Raw genomic sequence first — 12,002 nt, 5'->3', positions numbered from 1 at the left:
GTCATATGTTCGCGTAGGCGACCACGTCCTCGGCCTATACCAAGACGTCTCGCTCCTTCATCACGTCCAGACATGTTTTCAGTTGACAGCAAGTTGCAAACTGAATTCCCCGCACCAGACCCATCCCCCTTTTATAGCCAGTCATTACGCCTGTAAGAGACGCGGTGCTCCACCACCACCGCCTTTTGTTTACAACCTTCTCTCCCTCACCCCAGCCTCGTGGTGCTCCACCACCACCGCCTTTTGTTTACAACCTTCTGTGCGTCACCCCTTTATATTCGTCTACCAGGGTATCGGCACTCCCCCTCCCTCACCCCAGCCTGGCGGTGCTCCACCACCACCGCCTTTTGTTCTCAACCTTCTCTCCCTCACCCCAGCCTTGTGGTGCTCCACCACCACCGCCTTTTGTTTATTACAACCATCTGTGCGTCACCCCTTTATACTCGTCTACCAGGGTATCGGCACTCCCCCTCCCTCACCACAGCCTCGTGGTGCTCCACCACCACCGCCTTTTGTTTAGAACCTTCTCTCCCTCACCCCAGCCTCGTGGTGCTCCACCACCACCGCCTTTTGTTTATTACAACCATCTGTGCGTCACCCCTTTATACTCGTCTACCAGGGGAAACGGAATTGAAAATTAGTTTTTTTTTTCTTTTTCTGTGTGTGTGTTTTGTTTTGTTGTCGTTGTTGCTTACATATATATATATATATATATATATATATATATATATGCACATAATATATACTATGATCATATATTAATATATATATAATAATAATAATAATATTAATGATAACAATATAGATATTTATTATATATATAGATATTTATTAAAGCAACAGCAACAAAACATATGTGTACGTGTATGTGTGTGTACATGCGTATATATGGGTGTACATGTGTGTAAAAAGCTAAATCAATCAGCCAGGACGAATCACATTCAGCTTTTGGGATTTTCGAGATGCTCCCCTCTGGTCGACGGTAAAGAAGTACAAGGACGAAAACCAGTCGCTTCGCCAATAGCTTTTTCCCCAAAGCAGTCAATGCCTTGTCTCTCGAACAAATCCGGTATGATTAGCTAGAAATGTGAAATCAACAACCATCTACCTGATGATCTAGTCATTAGTCCCATCCACAAGTAATCTGCGGTTTCTCTTTAAACGCGCGCGCGTGCGTGTGTGTGTGTGCGTGTGTGTGTGTGCGTGCGTGTGTGTGTGTGTGTGTGCGTTTCTGCATGTGTGTGTGTGTGTGCGTTTATGCATGCGTGTGTGTGCGTGTGTGTGTGTGAGAGGGAGAGAGAGAGAGAGAGAGAGAGAGAGAGAGAAAGAGAGTGTGAGAGATAGAGAGAATGCATGATGCACGCATACAGACTCTGCTATTCATGTTGTATATTTTTCATAGGGAAAAGGGTAGAGTGGGGAGAGAGAGCGGAGTTGAGAGTAAAGTAAAGAGATGATACTGTTGATTTTAAGCAAATCAACCGAATTGAAGGTTTGATGATAATTTATTAACATTTTTATACTGCCAGAGCCGAAAATTAAAGCTATTAATGCAGTAACTGACCTGCATGCTCTTTAAAAAAAGGATCATTATATACAAGAACTAAATATAAGATTGCCTGGCTATGAAAATAAAGAACAAGAAAAATATAAAAGATCCGATACTGAAACATACATCTTAGTTCCTAAGTACACTGCATAAAACAAGTCACAATAAGCTACAACATTACATACACTAGATTTGCCACAAATAATCCAAACGTGTGTGTATGCGTGCGTGTGTGTATGTGTGTGTGTGTGTGTGTGTGTGTGTGTGTGTGTGTGTGTGTGTTGCCAGAATACACCCTACCCAAATCGATCTGCGGAGTGATCTGATTGCTACGACACTACTTGCCAGTGAAAAAAATAATTAAAAAAAAGAAAGAAAAAGAAAGGTGGGGTTGGTGGACTTGGCATATGATATGTGTATTGTGTGTGCGTTTGTGTGTGTGTGTGGGTGGGGGATGGGGGTCGGATGCGGACTAAGTGTTGGAAGGTGAGGGGGTTAGGGGGAAGGTAAGTCAACTCTGTGTGTGTGTGTGTGTGTATGTGTGAGTGTTTGTGTGTGTGTGTGTGTGTGTGTGTGTGTGTGTGTGTGTGTGTGTGTGTGTGTGTGTGTGTGTGTTTGTGTATGTATGTGTCTGTACGTGTATGTACGTGTATATGTGTGTGTGTGTTTGAATTAAAATCAAAAGCCTCGTCAAATAAACGAGTCTCATTTACAGGCTGACCTCACATACAACACCACAAACACACTCAACTGAAAGAATATCAACTTTGCAATGAGATGTCCAACCCACTTGGGAAGACGAGGGTGGCCCTAAGAAGGGCCTGGGGAGGGGTAGGTGAGAGAGGGGAAGGTAGATGTGAGGTAGCCCTGAAAAGGACTTGAGTAGCAGTAGGTGGAGCTGGTCTTACGGGATGGGACCCCGAATTTTCAGGGTGTAGACCTTGTTCATCTTGACTTGCCCCGAGAAGGGGGCTGCGTCCCGGTTAACGTACTTAACGAAAACCTTGAGCTGGCCACAGGTCTCATCGAACTTTATGTCGGAAATATGCTGCATTTCACCCTGGATGATGGATGGTAACTGCACTCTTGTGCGAGACCTGCTCTTTCCCTTGACTTTTCCTCCTTCATCACGTCCAGACATGTTTTCAGTTGACAGCAAGTTGCAAACTGACCTCCCCACACCAGACCCATCCCCCTTTTATAGCCAGTCATTACGCCTGTAAGAGAGGCGGTGCTCCACCACCACCGCCTATTGTTTACAATCTTCTCTCCCTCACCCCAGCCTCGTGGTGCTCCACCACCACCGCCTATTGTTTACAACCTTCTCTCCCTCACCCCAGCCTCGTGGTGCTCCACCACCACCGCCTTTTGTTTATTACAACCTTCTGTGCGTCACCCCTTTATACTCGTCTACCAGGGGATCGGCTCTCCCCCTCCCTCACCCCAGCCTCGTGGTGCTCCACCACCACCGCCTTTTGTTTATTACAACCTTCTCTCCCTCACCCCAGCCTCACTTCTTTTTTTCTTTCCTTTCTTTGTTCTTTCTTTTTTATGATTTGTTCGATTTTGTTGTTTAAAAAAAAAATCACAATACAAATACAGACAGAACAAACAAATCATATAAAATAATGTCGTAGTGTTTATGCGTATCTACATGAATTTTTTTTCATTTGTTTATACATTTATTCGTTTATCTATTCATTTGTTCAAATATTTATACTAAATACTTGATGGAGTCTCAGTATGGAAAAGGTGATACATATTTGTTCATATATTTATACTAGATACTTGATTGAGTAAAAGGTGATACAATTTTTTTGCAATATTCATAAACAAAAGAAACATAAAAACAATATAGAATACAGAGAGGGAAAGGAGAAAACGGGTTGGGTTTTTTTCCTTCAGATTATGCCCATTTAAATACAGTCTTGTGTGAAGTCGCGAAATGTGATTTTACTACGCAGATGTACAAAATTTAAATTAAAAATCACTTTCCATATGCACAGTAAGTGAAAAAAAAGAAATAATAATAATAATAATGATTATAATAATGTACATTTATACAGCGCCCTTTCTCTCTCTCTCTCTCTCTCTCTCTCTCTCTCTTTCTACACATGCAGAAACGCACACACACACACACTGACGCACACATACACACACACGCGCGCGTGTTTAAACAGAAGCCGCAAATTCTACTCTTCACACATGTACACCCATATATACGCATGTACACACACATACACATACACATGTTTTGTTGCTCTTGCTATAAATTCCTTATTTATTTACAATAAATATCTATATATATAATAAATATCTATATTATTATCATTAATATTATTATTATGAATATATATAAAATATATATGTATGATAATAATATATATTATATGCATATATATATATTTAAGCAACAACGACAACAAAACAAAACACACATACACACAGAAAAAGAAAAAAGCTAATTTTCACTTCTTTTTCCAATTTGTTTATTCACATCTTTCTACTTTTTTATGGTTATGGCTTTCTTTGGTTTCTTTGTTTTTGTTTTTTGGTTTTTAACTCTTATTTTTATGGGTTTTTTTTTTCTTTGGTTGTTGTTGTTTTCATTTTATCCTACAGTCCTACTCTTCACATTTTGGGCGTACCCGGAGACTCGAACTCACAACTCACACTCTCCCACTCCCACTCTACATACATGTACAACTGTTTCTACCCCAGTGTGTAGGCAGCCATACTATGTTTTCATGGGGTCTTCAGGGGATTGGTACACTCATCACCACGGGAGTCCTCCTGCCCGGCTTTGTCGGTGCCTTTATCACCCAGTGAAGTGAAGAAACAGTATACCACGTGTAGCTCCCGCAACGTGTCAACACCTGGGTTGACAAGCCAAGAGCATGTGGCAAAAAGTGGGTCAAGAGGGAGGGAGGCAAAAAGTGGGTCAAGAGGGAGGGAGGGTCGCTGTGCTTGCCCCGCCTTTTTGTAACACGGCCAGGAAAAAGGGGGACGGGAATTTCGCGAGGAAGTCGCATGGCATGAATGACTTTGGCGGACTGAAGTGGGCGCTGTCTAGACAACAAAGCGTTCAGAAACTACTCTCGAAATCAAGTGTCTAAGTCCTAAACCAGTACCAGAGGCGGTATTCGCTCTTTGGTGACAATGGAAAAGTGACAACGTTATCCGTCAGGGTGATGTTATAGCGAAAAGGACGGGTAGCGCTTGCAAGGGCCCAGAGAAAAGTCTTTTGTCATCCAAATGCCCCCTACCATGGTCAGCAACCACTGACTTGAATATAGGGTCTTGCTGTTCACGGCATATGCGCGCGCGTGCGTGCGTGTGGTTGTGTGTGTGTGTGTGTGAATACAATTATGGTTTTTTTTTGGGGGGGGTTGTTGCTTTTTTCAGTGTGTGTGTGTGAGTGCGCACGCGTGCGTGTGTGTATGTGTGTCTTTCTTTGTATTTCTGTGTATCCGCGTTTGTGTGTGTGAATATGTGTAAATGTGTGTGCTTGCGTGTGTGTGTTTATGTGAGTGTATGTGTAAGTGTGTGTGTAAGTGTATGCGTGAATGTATGAGTGTGTTTGTATGAATATGTTGAGTGTGCGCATGCATGCATGTATGTATGTATGTATGTATGTATATTTATCTATTCATTCATTTATTTATTTGTGTGTCTGTGTCTATATGTGTGCGCGTTATACGAACGCACAGTTTTAATGGGGTGGATGAAAAGGTATGTGCTATTCGTGAGTCCAGCGCGGTGTGAGTGACAAATGCAACGAGATTTTATTGCACCAAGATACAGCGACAGGTTCACGTGTTCTATGTAAAACCATCTAAACACCAGCAATCAAGCCATGGCGGTAGCGTCGTCGCCACCGTCTTCAAAGACAAGAGAAGACTGTCTTCAGCTGGACTTCGCCTCTACGTGGAGTGATGGCCTAGAGGTAACGCGTCCGCCTAGGAAGCAGAGAATCTGAGCGCGCTGGTTCGAATCACGGTTCAGCCGCCGATATTTTCTCCCCCTCCACTAGACCTTGAGTGGTGGTGTGGACGCTAGTCATTCGGATGAGACGATAAACCGAGGTCCCGTGTGCAGCATGCACTTAGCGCACGTAAAAGAACCCACGGCAACAAAAGGGTTGTTCCTGGCAAAATTCTGTAGAAAAATCCACATCGATAGCAAAAACAAATAAAACTGCATGCAGGAAAAAATACAAAAAAAAAAATTGGTGGTGCTGCAGTGTAGCGACGCGCTCTCCCTGGGGAGAGCAGCCCGAATTTCACACAGAGAAATCTGTTGTGATAAAAAGAAATACAAATACAAATACACGAGCGATTCACTCTTTCATTTGACGACTCCTGTGTGCACTCAAGGCCTGACAAGCGCGTTGGGGTATGCTGCTGTCAGGCATCTGCCAAGCAGATGTAGTGCAGCGCATAGGATTATTCCTAGCTCAGTGACGCCTCCTTTGAGAAACTGAAACTGTGTAATCTGTCCACCTACTACTTCTGTGGAAGCAATGCCGCCATAGGCTGGGGATTTATGAGTGTCTTCAATGCTGCTGGATGAAATAAAACTTAAATGTCTATATGTCTTAAAAGCATTGTTTGCTTCTTTCAGAAAATAAAAGCCGTCATTCAAATAACATTCATTATTTCTTTCGCTCGGTTTCATTCATTCATTCTGTTTTTCTTCCACTCCTTTCGATCATTCTTCATATACAGTATTCAATAGACCATCTCTCTGTGTCTGTCTCTCCCTTCCTTAACATCTGAAACACATACACACAGTATGTGTGGGCACGCACCTATGTCTGTCTGTCTGCCTATGTGTCTGTGTACATTCGGTCCATCTAAGTCCGTGCTTACACACACACACACACACACACACACACACACACACACACACACACACACACACACACACACACACACCGCACACACTCTCTTTCTCTGTTTCTCTCTTTCTCTCTCAGGCACGTGCTTTCACATACACATACACACACAGATACAGACATTCATACCCCCCCTCTCTCTCTCTGTCTAGCTAGTTATAAATATCTATCTGACGCACGTGCGTTCCCCTACACCCATCCCTGAATACACATACGAACAGATAGATACGTCATTCATAAATTTATCAATCAAATAAACACACGCACATATACACGCACACACTCACTCACACACACTCTCTCTCACACACACACACTGACAGACTTAAAGACAGGCAGACAGGCAATTGGAGACAGAGGATGGCGGTAAGAAAAAGGAAGAACACATGTGTTTGATGTATATCAAAGAGGAAAAAAAATGTAATAAAAAGGAAACGAAAAAGGCGCACCCAACCACATTCTAGCTACGGAAAAAGTGTAGTTCCATCATCTCCAATTACGGGGTTGAACACATTTCATACATCGACACATGCATTCACACACGCGGGCGCGCGCGCGCACACACACACACACACACACACACACAACTGACGACTCAGACCTCCTCCACCTCACCCCCACCCATTACCTTAAGCGTTTTCTTCTTCACTCTCCTGAACTCCCAATTAAAAACTGATGGATAAAACTTTCTTTTTCAGTCTCCAGAAACTTCTCAATTAAAATACTGACCGCAAAACATTTTCTCTCTCAATCTCCTTAAACCGCTTAAATCAAAAGACTGACTGGAAAACAATTTCTCCCTCCAACTCCTTAATGGAAAACAATTTCTCCCTCAAACTCCTTAAACCTTCCAATTAAAAAGACTGGCTGGACAACAAACAATGGCGCGAAGAAGTAACGTGGGCAGAGTTTACAAACACGAGGAGATGGAAAAACAACAAATGACAGAGGGCATCGTACTTTGAACGTGCACACACCTACTCACAGAAAAACGTCCCTTAAGAAAGAGAGAGAAAGAGAGAGAGAGAGAGAGAGAGAGAGAGAGAGAGAGAGAGAGAGAGGGGAGTGGTCAAATTAAGGACATGGACAAAGGAAACAACATACACCCTGAAGCAGGGAAGACAGGGAAGACCCACACGGACGTTAGAGGATGTCGAGGCAGAAGTGTAATTACAGGGAGATGGAAAAACAACGCCTGGAAGGGGGACAGCTGAGGGGTAGAGATCGTCTCCAAGAAACACGGCACTCAAAGTCAAGAAGGTTTATACCCCTAAGCCAGTGACCCACTAGGCCAGGAAATTTAGATTAAAATTTGCGTTAGGTCAAAATGTCTGCAACAAAACCGTTCTTTTTACGATAAAATAGAATAAATCATACTGATCACACTGATATAAAGTTGGCCACTATAGGGGGGCGGGAACATAGGTAGATTTTGATTTTTAATGTCCTGAATCGAATATTTTTATTACTTCTGCCTGTGCGAGAGCGCCTTACAAAGAGTCGCAAGGCAAGCACTGGCGAAGGTTACGCAAGCGCGGTATAATGGGTCGCCAGAGGAAAGCGTTCAGCGCGGCACAGTACATGTGACAGACTGCTGCCGCGCTGATACTGATCTGTGAACAGGTCACTGAATCTGAACAGATACCTAGGAACAGAGCTCTTTCGGGTCAAAAGGAAATTTCAATTTCATATATTTTATACTAAAGTGGTAGAAGACGCAAATCCGCTTTTATGAATGTTTTCCAGTTTCCTACCATTCATGACATATCATAAAGAATGAAATCAGTATTATACCGACTGCAAAGGTGAATTTACTAAGGCAGCACGGGATCATTTAGTTCGTAAGTACAATTTTGTTGATATTTTACGCAATGCACAACTTGGATATACTCCATGCTCCGCTTATTAACGTGTAGAATATCTAAATATGTGTTGACCCGTTTCGGTTTCAATGAACATTATCGGCGCTATGTCCAGACAATAAACTGGGAAAGTATGGAGGGCAGATGATGGCAAAATTGATGTGAAAAGAACGGTATGAAATAAATATTTTTCTTTGGAAATGAAGCGTTATTTGCAAATGTGACTCACGAACCCTGGCGCAGTAGACGTCGATTTAGCGTGGGATATAAATAATAATCATAATGACAACAATGGATCATAAATTTTATTAATGATTATGTAAAACTTTCTTGTAACACGTGTTACATTGAATCCAAGTTACCTAAACTAACTTTCCCGATGCAGATGTTTGAATTACTGGATTTATAATAATGATAGTAATGAATCTATCACGCGATCCTTAGCCAGTGCAATGCATTCAAACAAAGCCTGTGCAAAATTATGTATTTTATTAATGATTACCTAAAACCTTATGACATATGTAACATGGAACCCAAAATACCTAAACTAACCCCCCCACCCTGGATGATTTTATTTTTCAGAAACACTGCAGGCACTCCATTTTCACATCAATTCTCCCCAGTGTTTCGTTCCACACTTCATCTGTCTTGTGAACTGATAAACTAGTTTACATCATTTCGTGATAAAACTTCACCAGACAGGAAAAACGAACATCAAGGTAATTTAAGGGGGTGATTTTCTACTTTGAACTTTCTTGTTTGGAACTTTTGATGCAACAAGTCTTCAACTGAAAACAGTCTTATTGAACTACATGCGTTGACTTGGTTCGAAATCTTACGCCAGTATCCGTATATAACCGCATCTCGCCATGTGTCAGAAACAGTGATTGTGTCTAAACTTAATCGGATCAGAGATAAATATACAAACAAACCATAACAACGACGAAATTAACATACACAGTTTTGTTGCTGTTGTTGTTTTTTGTTTTTTTTAATATAGCAGCTACGGGGTGCGAATGAACATATCGGAGATTTCCGTGTAACATATCTCACACGCTGTCGGAAACATTCTCTGAATGTCTCTTGTGCGAGACCTGCTCTTTCCCTTGACTTTTCCTCCTTCATCACGTCCAGACATGTTTTCAGTTGACAGCAAGTTGCAAACTGACCTCCCCACACCAGACCCATCCCCCTTTTATAGCCAGTCATTACGCCTGTAAGAGAGGCGGTGCTCCACCACCACCGCCTTTTGTTTACAACCTTCTCTCCCTCACCCCAGCCTCGTGGTGCTCCACCACCACCGCCTTTTGTTTATTACAACCTTCTGTGCGTCACCCCTTTATACTCGTCTACCAGGGGATCGGCACTCCCCCTCCCTCACCCCAGCCTCGTGGTGCTCCACCACCACCGCCTTTTGTTTATTACAACCTTCTCTCCCTCACCCCAGCCTCACTTCTTTTTTTCTTTCCTTTCTTTGTTCTTTCTTTTTTATGATTTGTTCGATTTTGTTGTTTAAAAAAAAATCACAATACAAATACAGACAGAACAAACAAATCATATAAAATAATGTCGTAGTGTTTATGCGTATCTACATGAATTTTTTTTTCATTTGTTTATACATTTATTCGTTTATCTATTCATTTGTTCAAATATTTATACTAAATACTTGATGGAGTCTCAGTATGTAAAAGGTGATACAAATTTGTTCATATATTTATACTAGATACTTGATTGAGTAAAAGGTGATACAATTTTTTTTTGCAATATTCATAAACAAAAGAAACATAAAAACAATATAGAATACAGAGAGGGAAAGGAGAAAACGGGTTGGGTTTTTTTCCTTCAGATTATGCCCATTTAAATACAGTCTTGTGTGAAGTCGCGAAATGTGATTTTACTACGCAGATGTACAAAATTTAAATTAAAAATCACTTTCCACAGTAAGTGAAAAAAAGAAATAATAATAATAATAATGATAATAATAATGTACATTTATACAGCGCCCTTTCTCTCTCTCTCTCTCTCTCTCTCTCTCTCTCTCTCTCTCTCTCTCTGTGTGTGTGTGTGTGTGTGTGTGTGTGTGTGTGTGTGTGTGTGTTTCTTCTTCTTCTTCTTCTGTTTAAGCAGGTGAGGTGTAGCGTGGATGGGTCTACCTGCATGCACTGACACCTTCTTGATGTCGTGAATAGTATTTCATTCACGCGTGCTGACCGTTCCAGTTACACACGGGATCGTGTCGATATTGTCTTCAAGGAGCAGTTATCGTACACTTCTGGGGAATCCCCGATACATACCCTCTTTTTGGAATGACATATTTAATGTATAAGTTACCGGTGCGTAAAGCAAGTTGAACAGGGAGAAAAATTGATCATCAGCCAGAAATCAGAAATAGAAAACAAATCAAAATGGCAGGCAGTTCGAGCAGCACTGTCAGTCATATTGAGTTTGAACAGTGTTGTTTGATAATTTGTGTGTTGTCTTATGGGGTGTGGAGGGGGGTGTGGATGAGTGAGTGACATTACTCAGAGTATTCGTGTAGTGCTTTACTACATGTGATCATTGTATCTGAGGGGTGGAGTTCTGATTAAAATAAACGGAGAAGAAAATGTCAGTGGTGGGAAATCGGCAATACCAGTTGGTGTATAGCGATCGTATGGCAATGTGCTAGTCGCTTGTGTGTGGGCGTGTGTTGTGTATATGTGTGTGTATCTCTCTACCTGTGTGTGTGTGTGTGCTTGTGTGTGTGTTGTGTTGTGTGTATGTGTTGTGCTTGTGTCTGTATCTCGATCTGTCTCTCAATTATGTGTGTGTATGTGTATGTATGCGTGTGTTCGTGAAAGTTTGTGTGTGTGTGTGTTTGTGTGTGTGTTGTGTTGTGTGTATGTGTTGTGCTTATGTCTGATTGTGTCTGTATCTCGATCTGTCTCTCAATGGTGTGTGTGTACATGTGTTCTTGTGTGAAAGAGAGGGAGAGAGAGAGAGAAAGAGAGGGTGAGAGAGAGAGAGAGAATGCATGATGCACGCATACAGACTCTGCTATTCATGTTGTATATTTTTCATAGGGAAAAGGGTAGAGTGGGGAGAGAGAGCGGAGTTGAGAGTAAAGTAAAGAGATGACACTGTTGATTTTAAGCAAATCAACCGAATTTAAGGTTTGATGATGATTTATTAACATTTTTATACTGCCAGAGCCTAAAATTAAAGCTATTTATGCAGTAACTGACCTGCATGCTATTTAAAAAAGGATCATTATATACAAGAACTAAATATAAGATTGCCTGGCTATGAAAATAAAGAACAAGAAAAATATAAAAGATCCGATACTGAAACATACATCTTAGTTCCTAAGTACACTGCATAAAACAAGTCACAATAAGCTACAACATCACATACACTAGATTTGCCACAAATAATCCAAACGTGTGTGTATGCGTGGTGTGTGTATGTGTGTGTGTGTGTGTGTGTGTGTGTGTGTGTGTGTGTGTGTGTGTGTGTGTGTGTGTGTGTTGCCAGAATACACCCTACCCAAATCGATCTGCGGAGTGATCTGATTGCTACGACACTACTTGCCAGTGAAAAAAATAATAAAAAAAGAAAGAAAAAGAAAGGTGGGGTTGGTGGACTTGGCATATGATATGTGTACTGTGTGTGCGTTTGTGTGTGTGTGGGGGTGGGGGGTGGATGCGGACTAAGT

The 12,002-nt window shown here is 41.7% G+C and overlaps 1 protein-coding gene across 1 annotated transcript in view; it reads right to left on the bottom strand.

The window, feature by feature from the left end:
- The window catches only part of LOC143289635 (uncharacterized), a 3,146-nt gene extending 456 nt beyond the window's left edge, over positions 1 to 2,690 (bottom strand). The window contains exon 1 of the mRNA XM_076598681.1: positions 2,458 to 2,690. Coding sequence (XP_076454796.1) covers positions 2,458 to 2,690 — 233 coding nt within the window. The remainder of the gene's footprint in view (positions 1 to 2,457) is intronic.
- Between the last annotated feature and the right edge of the window lie 9,312 nt (positions 2,691 to 12,002).

This window comes from Babylonia areolata, chromosome 14, assembly GCF_041734735.1.
Source record: "Babylonia areolata isolate BAREFJ2019XMU chromosome 14, ASM4173473v1, whole genome shotgun sequence".
NCBI lineage: Eukaryota > Metazoa > Mollusca > Gastropoda > Neogastropoda > Buccinidae > Babylonia > Babylonia areolata.
This window is presented reverse-complemented; position numbering and strand designations above follow the sequence as displayed.